The following is a 14,259-nucleotide window of genomic DNA, read 5'->3' as shown; positions in this document are numbered from 1 at the left end:
TTTCCCTAGTTACCTTCTAGCCCCTAAATCAGGGCCTTTTCCAAGCCCCAGACTCCTTTTCCCATATGCCCCCAATCCAGCCCCTATTCTCATCTGCCTCTCCCTTTTCAACTTCAGCCCCTTTTTCCATCTGCTCCCCCTAGGTCTAGCCCCAGCCTCAGCTTCCTCCTTCCACCTGCTCCTACTTTTCAGCCCCCAGGTCCATCCTTAGCCACTACTCCCATCTGATCTTCTCCCTTTTCAGCCCCAGCCTCCTCCTCCCACCTGCCCCATTTTCAGCCCCCAGTTCCAGCTCCAGCTCCTTCTCTCATCTGCCCCCCTTTTTCAGCCCTGCCTTCTTCTTGCACTTGCTCCCCCTTTTTAACCCCCCACTTCCAGCCTCAACCCCCACTCCAATCTGATCTCCCCTTTTTCGGTCCCATCCTCCTCCTTCCACTGCTCCCCTGTTTTCTCCACTTAATTTAAGCTGCAACCTCTTCTCCCATCTGCCCCCCCCTTTTAGTCCCAGCTTCCTTCTTCCAACTGCACCTCCTTTTCAGCCTCCAGTTCCAGCCTCAACCCCTTCTTTCCATCTGCTCCCTCTTTTCAGTCTCCTTCCACCTCCTCCTCTTTTCAGTTCCAGACCCACCCTTCTTCTTCCTCCTACCCCCCTTTTTTAGCCACCAGCTCCAGCAACAGCCCCAGCCCCCTTCTCCCACCTATTCCCTTTCAGCCCCAGCCTCCTTCTCCCTGTTGCCCACCCGCTTCAGCCACCAGCTTCAGCCCCAGTCCTCTTTTTCCTTCTCCTCTCTCTTTCCAGCTCCAGCCTCCTTCTCCCATCTGCCCCCTTATAAGCCACTAGTTTCAGTCCCAGCTGCCTTTGCCTATCTGCCCTTTCAGCAGCACTGCCAGAAGGAGAGGAGGGAAGGGAGAAAGATACTGTATGGGGGATGGGGGGGGGTAGTCAGAGGCAGAGTTAGTGATGCAATGCTGGCTGCATGGGGGCAGTGTAGAGGAGAGACGCAGGAGTTGGGTAAAGAAGGGAGACTGTAGGCCTGCGGCCAGCGCAATAGGCAGGCACACCTTGCAATAGCTCTTGGAACCCTCCCCTGCCACACTTATCATGCTTTCAGGGTTGCACTGGCCCTGGTCCTTGTGAGCTAGATGCCTTCCCAGAAGTGCGCTGCAAGGGATGGCTCTTTCCGTTGCCGAAGGAAGATCCTTCTTGTCTTTTCAAGGAGTCGGCAAACTAGCAGGAGCACCATGACCTGCTCTTCTCTGTACTTGCTTGTGCTCATGTAATTTGAAGTAGTCCGATGTAACCATGTTAGTATTTCATGCACAGACATTGCCATATTGACCCTTCTATCAGCCCCTCAGGGAAGGTCTTCTGGAGTTTTCTGATCTTTTCGTTTGTCTGACTGCAGGTAGTCTTTCATTCCATAACCTCCATTGTGCTTTGCCGGCTGCCAGAGGTGTGACCTCTGGTCATAAATCTCTTGTGATTTAATTCATTTTGCCTACTCCTGTGTGACCATATAGTGGATGCCTTGGGTCTTCCATCAGCTGTGATCGTTCCCTTTTGGCTACCTTTCTCCCGACATCAGTTGGTTCAGTGTAAGCCAGAAAGCACATGTTGTCTCTGCTTGAATGAGAACTCTCCTTATCCAGGATGGTTTTGATCATCTTCCTTTTGTACTTGGATAGATGAGCTTTCAGGATTCCCCATTTAATTCACCCTAGAACCCCTCCCTCTCCATATCTAAGCACAAAGTCTCTAATAATCGAGATAGCTATCACTACTAGCGTGGTTGTTGCCTGAACTTCTGGCCTTCTAGGTCTCCATGGCATTTCCAGATGGATATCTTTCTACCAGCAGCCTGCTTCACTGACCCAGTCAAAATAAGCGCTTGCCTTCATTTTCTTCTCACATTTCATATTACCAAATTTGCCATTCATTCTGGCAGCCCCAGCGCTCATTGTTGGATACTCTGTAAACATGTGTTGCAAGTTTATACATCTGTTGTCTCCACTTGATCCTCTGTGCTTACCACTGGCTTCTCGAAATCTGTTACTGTTTCAGGCTTCACTGTCTGCTCCAAAAACATGTTCATATGTCCAGTAAAATTATTTATTGCCATTGCTTCTCATTTTGCCCTCTTTCTTGTTGTTGCCCCTTGTTGAACTTCTTTTCCAATGAAAAACATGTACTTCTTGTCTGTCATATCTTCCTATTCTCCTTTTTTCTAAGGTATACAAATTTGATTCCAAAGTCCTATGTTTGTAGGTTTTTTTGTGCAGACTCTGCACCATTTTGTAGATGGTTGGGTTGGCTCAGAATTGGTAATGTTTGTAATAAGCTGAGGTGTTGCTCCATAAACACCAGACTGCTTGACAGCAGCAAAGATCGTTGGTGTGTTTGAAGCTCCTTGTGTTACCCTGTGTGTGTTGATCATCAGTATATGTCTTATAATGGATTGCTGCTAGTACCCAATTCTTTTGGCTGACCATCTCATTCTCCAGTGGTTCTGTGTTACAAAACTCTGTCCTCCAGAAGAGATTGGATTAGCTCCACTACAATAGGTCGTAGTTTTGCATCATACCATAGACATCAGTAGTTGACTGTCATAATCTGGTGATAGACTCATGAGAGGGATGACACCAAGATCTGTCTCTAGATTTGTCTTCTCTATGTTGGGTGATATGTAGGGTATTTGGCTTCTAAGGACTTCTCCGATTTGGCTTCTTCCCATATTAGCTAAGGGTTGATGTGCAATTTTTTAAAAGACGTAAAGGCCACACTTGGTTTTTGGACAGAGGTACTTGTCAAGTCCGATGTTTTGCTGTTTGTGATGCTTGCTGGTGTTGAGTTCATCTCGGGTATATGGTGTGCAGGAGTGAGTTCCTTTCGTTTGGTGTGTTAGACTGATTAGTGTGCTAGACTGATTGTTTGGAGCATTCATGTTGAGAAGAAGCTGGAGTGCCATCTGATTAGATGAGTCATGATTTGAGGGAGTAGAGTAATGCCACCATCATCACATCTTGCAGATGATAAGCAGCACTTTCCTGCTAGTTTGGGTCACATCTGTTCCTTCCATCCATCCCTTCCATTCCCACCATGTCATTTTCAGAGTTTCTCTTGGATCATTTGGTACTATTTGTATTTGGCTGTTAACATGACTATGTCCAGTTTGCATCCTCAAGGTCTTAACTTGAAAAGGTATCTTGCAGTGCATTTGACGTGGTCGTCATTTTCTGGGTTGGATTGGTGTCAGTCTAGGAACTGAAGCATTTACGTGTTGGTACTGAGTTTGGAGTTATGGTTGCTGTGGCCCAGATTGTAATTAGTTTTTGTGCATGCAGGATGGGTTCCAATGCATCTTTTTTTGCATGCAGCGTCTGTTTCTTTAAACAAAGGCAAGGTCAGGATGATATCTTCTCTTCTGGAAGCTGTTTAAAGAAGCCATGTTGCTTTGAGTTATAGATCAGGTTTTTATGGTAAGCCTCCGCTCATGTCTCTTGACTAAGTTGCCATTCTCGTAATTTTAACTCTAACTCAATGTAAAGCTGTGGCTATTAATCACCACTGACCATGCATGCTTTATGGTCTAGGTTTCTTAGCTCTTTAAGGCACAATTGGGTTAATCTTCAGCTGTTGTGGCAAGAGTTAAAAAAAAAAAAGTAGCATTGACTATATCTGTTTTGTCTGGATAGTCAACAGAGCTGAATACAGACATACAGACTGCTGACAGCTCTAGAGATAGTCAGCAATATTCTTCCACCATCTGTATAAGACAACAAAAGGCTAAATATCACTGGCTAAGTGGTTTAATTTAGTGCAGTACAAGGTCCAAAACTCCAGACTGTTTGAAGATTGGATCAGTCCGGATTTTCTAGATCCTTAGGCAGTACTTTTAAAATTCAGATTTAAGGAAGAATAAGGAAGGGGGTGAACTGGCAAATTTTGTCTTTCTCCTCCCTTATCCAGCTTCTCTCTCTCTCTCTCTCTCTCTGTCTCTTTTTCCCCTCCATCCAGTGCCTCTCTCTCTCTCTCTCTCAGGTACTGCAGCTATAGAAAATGCCTGAGCCCAAAGGAGGGAACCCAGGTCCCCAAGGCACTTCCCCTCCCCCCTGCATGATCTGACGTCTCTCATGTCCCCTACGGTTCTCTCTCACTCCCCCACCCCCCCATTTACCTTTTCAGAAGCAAGCATATTTTCTGGCTTGCACCAGGCCTTTCCCTCTTGACCTGTTACACCCTGTCCCCTTCTGATGCAACTTCCTGTTTTTGGAAGGGCAGAATGGGTCAGAGGGAAAGATCCAATGCAGGCTGGAGGCAGCCTGTGAGTAAGGCTGCTGCTGGCACTTGCTGGATGGAAGACTTGCTTCTGAAAAAGGTACACAGGGGTGGGGGGCGTGAGAGAGAGCTGCAGGCAGGGCCTTGAGGGGAGGGAGAGACATCAGACCGCGGACGGAGCGGGAGGGAGGGAGAAGGTTTGCAGTTTTGAAGGGTCTGGATTCTCGGTGTGGTCCAGATTTCTGGCATCCAGATTTTTGGACTTGTACTGTACAGCCTTTTTGTTGTCCCAAGTTAAAGCACATGGGCCATATGGATAGCAGCAGATTCTTGCCAGCTATCTGTGGAGTTAGTGCCAAGGTGGAACCTATATAGTTTATTTATTTATTTGTAGCATTTGTATCCCACATTTTCCCACCAATTTGCAGGTTCAATGTGGCTTACATTTGCCGGAATGGCGGTTGCTGTTTCCATGTAACAGGATTACAAATGATATTGCGTTAGGGTGCATACATACATGGAACATGATTTAAATGGGATAGCTCATGGTGTTTTTAAGTTAGCAGTGGGGCAGTCCTTTTGGAATATCTGCCCCAGTGTATCCCTGAGGACATGGAAATGGAGGCCTATGAGACAGTCAAGACTGATATATTTTGTTGTACATGTTATGTTGACAGTAAGAGCTCTTGCACGCTCTTTTGAAAGCTAATCTCATCCCAGGAGTCTGTGCCACTTGTCTCTCTGCATCTCTTGGAAACACTGCACACAAGTTCTGTAGTCCATGTGTTTCTTGGTGAGGTGGCTCTGTTTTGACTCCGAGTCCGAGGCTTCACTTTTGGTAGAGATGACACCCAGTGCTGGCCCTGAAATGGACCCACAGTGGTGACACGTCAAGTCAGCCGGTTTCATGCTGGAGGTTTGCAGGATATCTTTTTGAAACTTAGTGACAAAGCTTGGCTGTTCCAGCCCGGGCACCCCTCAGACTACTCTGCTTTGCTTACTCGGCCCTTTGCTACGCCCTGGTTTTAGGCCTGAGGTCCCTTTGCTGAGTTTCATTTGTAGTTTAGTTATGAACCTTCCTCTTTTATATTATGTATTATATCTCATTAAACATTTTCTATGTAATCTTCCTTGTCAAATGAATACAAATAACCACATGTGCAGTAAAATCGATCTGATGGGATCATCATAACATAAGCCATTTTTGCTATGGCCCCTCCCCCTGGGATAGTGGGATTAGAACCAAAGAAGAAGACTTGAGGGGTGGAAAGTGACTGGTTGGCAGGAGAATTCTTTTAACGTTTCATGTATTTTTCACAAAAACACTTCACCCCCACCATGTGAATAGTATGTTTTCTGTCTTGAAAGATTTTTTTGTTTCTTTATTTTGAGATCTTTTTATGGTGACGTGGCTTTCAATAGTTTGTCCCATGTTATTTCTCTCTGCTGTTGGAGCTTGCAGTTCTTCAGTGCTCTGTAATTTTCACATTGCTGGCGGTTATGGGCTCTGCCTCTCCTTACTTAGTCTGCCCTTCTCCTTTCAGATCCTTTGGCTCCCTTGTGCCTCCTCCACCACTCCTCTTGTCTGCACTCCTGTCTCTCCTCCCTTGCTTAAGCAGTTTACCTCTCTAGCCCTTTTAAATGGGCTGAAGTTGTGGCACAGAGAGAAGAGAATTATTCTGGTATGTCTTAAACTGCACCCCATTTCTGCACCTGGGGTAACCTCTGGTGCTGTCCTGGGCATGCCAGTGACCACAAAGTGAGCACCAGACAATTGGAATGAATTTAGAAATGAATTGTGGGTGTGTGCACTCATGCAACCACATCAGGGCTAATGAGAGACTGTGAAAGCCCCTAAGTATAACTCTCTGAGAACTCGTCCAATGGCTGGAGTGTGCACCACCCCCCTTCCGAAACTCTAATCTCCGGAGGCATTTGTGCAAGAATTAGAGCCAAACCAAAGAGAGCCGAGATCTCAGACAAGTCAGCGAAAGCTGGGTGACGGGAGGCTTGGCCCAGCCGAGCAGGAAAGTGGAGAAGGAAACTGCAGAGCTCTGGCTGTTTTTTCTTTCTGCATTTTGGGCCTGTATGTGTGGGTAATAGTTTTTGCATAGATTGCAGACCAGGAACGTCAATAAGACGTCTTGGCACATGTACTTGGCTCTTCCTGTGCTTTGGCTCTAATCCCTGGCTCTGTGACCTCGGGAGTCACTTGTCTCCCAGTGCCTCTGTCTACCTGGGTGTAATTGGGTAGTAACATTTTTCCCCTGTTTAAAAAAAAAAAAAAAAAGGGTTTTGAGTGCCACAGAAATGGCTGCCTGTCAAATAGTGAAGTATGCTAAGGACAGGTTGGGAAAGGTGAAGCGCAGTTTTCTGATTTGTCTCTCCCTCCTCTGCAGCCTATCCAGATTGGAGACACCTTCTGTGGCCTGGTCCTGAATCAGCCTCTGGGGGTTTGCCAAGTCATTGAGGGCATCCCCCTTCTGGAGAAAAGGAGGAAGGCCTGGTGAGCGTGGCTGCCTACACCGTACGAGGACCACTCTGTGGTATTCATTGGGACCCGGACTGGCACCTTAAAGAAGGTAAGACACCTTCTTGATCCTGCAATGAACAGCAGGAGTTTAATTTTTCAAAATGTTGTTTTGTACAGCTGTGTGGTTTCATTTTTGCCATCTGTTTCCCTTGCCTGAGAGGTTTCATCTTGAAGTTAGTTTGAATTTTGCCTATGTGCTCAGGACAGACATTAAATCTGTGCCCATTGTATGCCTAGGCCTCTTCACTTCTCTCAGCCCATGGTTTGCTATTCACCCTCTTGGGTGAATCTGTTTATAAAAGCAGATAAATCACAATAAATAAATATTGCTAAGTTGCCATCTCTGCTGTGAACCTCATTTTGCTTTTATCAATGAGTATTCATTAGCGTGGACACTAGTCAGGAATTTAGAGACTCAGCCTTATTTTGGAGCCAAAGTGGTGTGTGGCAGTAGCAGACAGCCCAAGTGTCTTCCAGCTCTTTAGCACCCAGCGAAGATGATGGAGGCAAAGGTGAGGCCTTAACTGTGCAGAAGTGAAGGAAATGCTTGCCATAGGACGCAAGTTGTATAGATCAGGTGGACCTTGCAGTAGGGTTACCATATGTCCGGATTTACCCAGACATGTCCTCTTTTTGAGGGCATGTCCGGGCAACTGGGCGGGTTTTGCCAAATCTGCCCGTTTGTCCGGATTTCTGGACAAACGGGCAGGCTGGTGGGCAAACGGGCAGATTGCTAGCCTCCCCTCCCTTACTTACTAGTGCCCTGGTGGTCTAGTGACCTCTTCTGCCTTCGGGGCAGGAAAGAGTCTCCTCTTTCCTGGCCAGAGCGCTGCCCTGCATGCATTCTTCCTGTTGCTGATCTTCGGCGCCGATTCAAAATGACCACCGAGAGTTGAAGTGACCTTGTGAGACTTCAACTCTTGGTGGCCATTTTGAATTGGCGCAGAGGATCAGCAACAGGAAGGATACATGCAGGGCAGCGCTCCGGACAGGAAAGACGGGGCTCTTTCCTACCCCAAAGAGGTCACTAGACCACCAGGGCAGTAGTAAGGTAAGGGGAGGGGGCGACGGGGTATGTGAGGGGGGAGTGGGAAATGTGACAGGGGGCGGGGTGAGAGTGTGAAAGGGGCGTGGGTAGGGTGTGTGGTGGGGCGGGGCTTGTGCCCTCCTTTTTGGGGGACAAAATATGGTAACCCTACCTTGCAGCCCTCATTTGTTATCCTGGTTTGGTTGCAGTGCTGACATTCAACAATTTATTTTCTTTTATGCTCAAGCTGCATTACATTCAGTTTAAAGGGGAACAGGAGGGAGGGAAGAGTGAGGGGAGAAGTTGGACATGGGGGAGAGGAGAAATGCCAAATGGACAAGGAGATCCTGGCAAGAGTTCAGGGAAGATAGCGGAAAGCAGAAATCAGAGACTGAACCAACTTGAACGGAAAAATAGAATGGCCAGACAACAAAGATAGACAATATTTTTATTTCTATTTATTGGTTAGATTGTCAATTTTTAGAATGTATGTCTGCCAGAACTAGTGTTAGACATAGATGGGGACTGCAAGAAAAACCTCATTCATTGGCCTTCAATATCACTCTTTGGGATGGGCCACCCTTGGCTTCTTTGGGGTTTGCTGAAGACAGTCTGATGGTCAGCAGCTTTATAATTACCAATGGAGATGTGGGTAATCCACCGGCCTCTCTTAAAGCCACAAGCAGACTCCTGATAAAACTTTCTCCTGCACAAGCTACAAACCCTCTTCCACCTCTAATTCTACTTTTTTCTTAACCCTTAGCTTTCTTTTGGCTGGGGGGCGGGGGTAACTGAACAGAAAACATGTGTGATAAGAAGGTGCTCATGGGCGCCATTCTTCCTATCATAGGGTTCTTTATTTAACAAGGAACCTCCTGTGAGAGGGGGAGGAGCTGCTGTGGGGCTGGACAGTCCAGCCTCATATTCCACTCTGGCTGCTAACACTAGTTTAGTGATTTTCAGTGCATGGCATGTAGCCTTCAAAGGAGAGCTTTAAGTCAACCCATAGCAGAATTCGTTTTCTTGCTACTGCAGTTTTTCCTCACCAAATGATGTCCCCCTCCCTTCCTGGGTTGGCTCAGGTCATAGCTATCCAACAAGGTAGGTGCAGTGGATTCAGAATTTGTGCATCAGGCTGCCATTGCCCAGAAATTGTTCCTGTAGCTCAGGGGTGGGCAACCTTAGTCCTCAAAGGTCACAACCCAGTCAGGTTTTCAAGATTTCCATAATGAATATGCATGAGATTGAATTGCATGTACTGCTTTCATTGTATGCAAATAGATATCATGCATATTCATTGTGGAAACCTTGAAAACCTGGAGGGGTTGTGGCCCTCGGATTGTGGTTGTCCACCTCTGCCTGTAGCTGATAGCAAAGCTCTTCTGTAGGACCCTCGGCTGCTTCATCTTAATGAGCTACAGAAGAGCTTGCACAAATCCATGTAGTTTCCCTGTGCTTTTCTTAGTCCTACCTGTAAGTAGATGGTAATGGTAGCATTATTCTTTCTCAGGTTATTGATGGTTTGGTTGAAAGTGGTGCTCATTTATCTATTCAGTTGAGGATGTAATTGTCTCTGATGTATTAAATAGGAAGCATTTTATGTTTAACTAAATGCATTGCATATAAATCTTTTTTTTTTTTAAACAGTCTGTCCCCTGAGATATGCTTACCAGTTTTTGTTAGTGAGTCTGTCCCTGTTTTGCTCCATTTGGTGTGGTTGTGTTTGTTATCACAAAAATGATTAGTAAGGACCTCCTGAAAGTCTCTGGGACTCCAGAGCACATCACTCACATCACATCATGCACAGTTCCAGTTTTAAAAAAGTGCTGGTGCAGGGAGATGGGAACACAAAAGGTGGAATACTGGTGATAGTGTGGGGAGAGGGCTTTGATTGGGGAGGGGGTTGAGCGAGACTGAAGGTACATGGTGGGGGGTGGTTAACAGACTACCACCAAAGGGCAGGGGGGTTGAGGGATACTGAGAGAAATTTGAGGATTTGCCAGTGTCATGGCCCTGCATGGGGAGATAACTTGTGAGCTTTCAATCAGCCAATTTGGAGCCAAAGAGGCCCTTGCTTAAAAATTAGTGAAGGAGTACTGCTGTAAGGAGAAAGACAGTTGTAAACCACTGATGGCCAGATGATCGAAAGCCTCGCACTGTTCCAAACAGCGCTGTAAAAATAGCGCTGGAACAGCGCGGGGCTTTACCACCCCTATGATCAGAGATAATAGCATGCAAATTTATGCAGGCTATTATCTCTGATCATAGGGTAAAGTGCGGGAGAATCCCACACTTGTTTGACAGGTTTGGGCTGTCAAAAGCCCAGACCTGTCAAAAACAGGGCTGGAGGTCAATGGCACCACCAGACCTAGTACCCCCACCCCAAGCCAAGCAACACAGGGGCTGGAGGTCCAGCAGACCTCCAGTCTCCCTGACCCCTCTTAACACAAGTTCAGGGGGGGCTGGAGATCCGGTGGGTCTCCAGTCCCCCTAACAGCCCCTAGCATCCCCTCAAATATAGCCCTGGTGGTCTAGCAATCCTCTTCCCCACCCCCTACCTTTGTTGGAGGAGGGAGGTGGCCTCCCTCCTCTTCCATTGGCGCTGCCTTGAAAATGGAGGTGCCCTGCCCAGTGTATCCTGGGATGCGCTGGGCAAATGGTATGAAGTCCCGCCCAGCGCATCCCAGGATACACTGGGCAGGACTGGGTGCCACCATTTTCAAGGCAGTGCCGATGGAAGAGGAGGGAGGCTATCTCTCTCATCCAGTGAAGATAGGAGGTGGGGAAGAGGACCGCTAGACCACCAGGTTGAGGGGGTTGACTTGCGGCCCACTGGGCCACAGGGCTCTATTTGAGGGGATGCTAGGGGGTGTTAGGGGGCTGGAGACCCACCGATCTCCAGCCCCCCTGAACTTGTGTCGGGAGGTTGGGGGGACTGGAAGTCTGCTGGACCTCCAGCCCCTGTGTCACTGGGGGGGGGGGGGGCAGGTCGTGGTTCCTGCTCCTGCAGGGGGGGGGGGGGCTGTTGTATTGGGGGGAATGGGGGGGGGCCTGCTAGCATGCAGTGAAGTGCCCTAGTGGTTAGAGCACCAGTCTTGCAATCCAGAGGTGGCCGGTTCAAATCCCACTGCTGCTCCTTGTGATCTTGGGCAAGTCACTTAACCCTCTATTGCCTCAGGTACAAACTTAGATTGTGAGCCCTCCTGGGACAGAGAAATATCCAGTGTACCTGAATGTAACTCACCTTGAGCTACTACTGAAAAAGGTGTGAGCAAAATATAAATAAATTATGCTGGACAAGGCTCACCATTCCTCTCCAATAGTTTGCAAACGCTAACACCAGGCGTAGGGTTTGCCACGGACAGTGCGCCAATGTTTGGCTCTCTGCTCGCTGATCATTGAGGAAGAATACGTTTAGCATGCATTTGCATGCTACTTGCGCTCAGATCCTGCGAGTGTGTTTCAGGCGCTCGGGGGCTCTGATCATGGGGCCAAATGCAGGTGCTAGTATAGCGCTAACAGCCTCTAGCACCTGCGTTTGCTTCTGGTCATCGGCCCATTAGGGAGCTCTGGGCAAACTTTTGTTTTTGGGCCCTTTTTATTTTTCCATACTGACCACCACTCTGCCTTTCCTATCAGACCCTCTCTCACCCTGTTCATCTGATGCTGCTGGCCCACTGCTAATGAGAGGATAGCCACACAGTGCCTCTTCCAGTCCAGGAGTGCTGGCTTAAGCATCCCCTTTACCTTCTGATGCCCGTGGGCTGAAACAAGCAAGCAGGATATGCCCTCTTCTTTCTGGCATGTGTGAACATGGTGTTAAGGGCTTTGTGCTATAAGCAGGGCTGGTGCAAGGGTTTTTAGGAACCTGAGGTGACCCTTAAGCTGTGCATCCCTCCAATTAACTCTTAGCCTATAGTTCCTCCCCCCCCCCCCCCCCCCCCCCCCCCCCCCCCCCGAGATGTTGATAATTAAGCTAAACAGTTGTAATGATTCCACCACCAGCACTTCTGAACACTCATATAAAATGCATAATTGGACATCAAGAGATCAATAGTCAAAAGCCCTTATGTGGTCAGTGGCTGCGCTGACCACATTAGGTCTTCAAAGAAATCCCAGCGGATCATATTCTAGCCATAGAAATTGCTGAAAGACAGATTTGGCCATATTGAAGGGCTAAAACTGAGTTATGACTGAACATTTAGACACCTGCCTTCAGTGCAAAGGGCATCTAAATGTATACATAACATTATATGCATCCCTGTGTTAATGAGTTTTATACACTAGCCCTGCTGAACATGCTTTTAAATGGTAATTATATACAGATATGTAATACAGATATTTCAGAAATTAAAGCAGAGTCTGCATGTGTCATCAGTGATTTTTCAGAGTAATTGCAAAATCAATCAATCAGTCAATCAAGAAATACATCAATTATGAATGTACAAAATCCATACTGCATTGGTTGAAACGAATGCCTGGCTGACCTGAGCTAGGATGTTTCCCCTTAGTACTCGTCCCAGAAAACAAAAGTCACTCAGAATGTATATAGCAAACTTGCCATCACCAAATGACCACAAACTCCCAGAACTGTATGAAAGGCCTCAATGCAAATATTGCACAGGACCCTGGGACATTAAACACCTCCTAGCTGGAAAACAGAGAAGGAGATGCAGAAAGGCTTGCAATAGAGCTGTGTGTGGATGTCGGAGTATGTGGCTTCTACCACAGTGTAATACCGCGGCATGCAAATTTTATGTGCGGTGAATCTGCAGTAAGTGTCAGGAGTATGCTGGATGCATGTACACAAGGTTTCACAGTAAGCACGGCATCTTTTGCATATGTCCAAACCAAGAACAGAAAGTGTCAGCACAAATCTGTGCTTGTTTTTCTGTGCCTAAATATAAGCCTTGCACAGCTCTATTCCACTTGAAATTTTTGAGAGGCTCATATTTAGACACAGAAGAACAGGGTACTTACTGATATATACTTTCACTTTTAGTTTTAGTTGGACAAGCCACTTGTTTGTTATTTACCATCTGCTTTTAAAACTTGCACATGCTTCTTTCTGCTTGCATAACAAGACTGTGGGCCACCTTAAAACCCTTAATCCCGCCTAGAGAGGAAGTGAGACGGGAGGGGTAGAGCCAGAAGAGCAGGAATCAGGAACTATAAAAGGCAGAGCCAGAGTGGGGTTAAGAGGAAAACCAGGGGTAGAAGAAGCGATCTTCCAGTATACGCCTTCACTACGTACGATTTACTTATTTCCCCAACCTTGGCTGGCTGTGTTATTTGGAGGCTTACCCTCAACCCTCGCTTACAGTATCACAAAGACAAAATCAGCACTTCCCTCCATTGCTCAGACGAGGGCGGGCCAGGAGCATGCGCAGAGAAGCCAAGTGTTATGCTGGCTGCTCTGCGCATGCCAAAGACGTTGTCACCTCAGGGGGGGGGGGCGGGGAAGCTGTCATTTCAAGGAAGGAGGGAGGGGAGCGGCGGCGACCTCGGGCGAGGGGGGGGCAAGGCTGTCAATAAAGGGCGTCCATAAAGGACGTGTTTGGGTTTTTTTTTTTTTTTAACGTCTTTGGCATGCGCAGAGCAGCCAGCATAACGCTTGGCTTCTCTGCGCATGCTATACCAGTCGATTATCCGACGGTTTTACGAAGGGTTAGAGAATGCAAGTGAGCTGCAACGAGCAGCTCGTTTGCATTCCCTTTCCTTCATTCATAGCTTTTCCCTACCGATTTGCTATGGAATTCGGTAGGGAAAGGCTCTAACGACGACTTTAGTGCATCCCCCCCACAGTATGGCGGCAAGCTCCACCCACTGGCTTCAGCCCACAGAACGGGCCATATAGGACCATACCATCTCCTGTTATAAAACCTTCTTGAGCTGAAGGGACACAGGATGAACATGGAGGATGGAGTGTGGAATGAGTGAGCAGGTGCCAGTGAGGGGAATGAGGAACTAGAGAAGTTGAGATGGTGAATTGAGAGGGGAGATGAGCTAGAAAGAATTGAGGCGGGGCAGGCATGAAACAGGGGGGCGTGTGGCAGTGAGGAGAAGGATTGAAGGCCCGTAGGGAATGTAGAAGTGGTGAGAGAGAACTAATGCTGAAAATGGGGAGATAGAAAGGCTGATGTCAGTAGTGATGTCAAGAGACAACAGCAGAAATGGAAATGAAAGGACTCCAATGTTATTGGTAAATGGAGGAAAAAGTGAAGATAGGAGATCCTGAGAAAGGATTTAGTGGAAGACAAGAGGAGCAAAGAAAAGACGGAACTGTATGGTTTACAACAAGTAAAAGTACTGGACAGCAAAGGTGGAAGACCTAGTTTCATGTAGTTATTGGAATATGACTGCTTAAGAATCGTTAAAAAGACACCTGTAAGGCATGGCCAGTGACCCTGCTCTACGTTAGTG

General features: G+C 47.3%; 1 protein-coding gene across 1 annotated transcript in view; it reads left to right on the top strand.

Moving 5' to 3' along the window:
* Window positions 1–14,259, top strand: part of LOC115463477 (plexin-A3-like) — a 362,021-nt gene that overhangs the window by 20,292 nt on the left and 327,470 nt on the right. Inside the window, 3 exon segments of the mRNA XM_030194015.1 lie at window positions 6,676–6,760; window positions 6,763–6,803; window positions 6,805–6,858. Coding sequence (XP_030049875.1) covers window positions 6,676–6,760; window positions 6,763–6,803; window positions 6,805–6,858 — 180 coding nt within the window.

Source organism: Microcaecilia unicolor, chromosome 2 (assembly GCF_901765095.1).
Source record: "Microcaecilia unicolor chromosome 2, aMicUni1.1, whole genome shotgun sequence".
NCBI lineage: Eukaryota > Metazoa > Chordata > Amphibia > Gymnophiona > Siphonopidae > Microcaecilia > Microcaecilia unicolor.
Note: the sequence above shows the minus strand (reverse complement) of the source record. Positions and strands in the feature narration are given on the sequence as shown.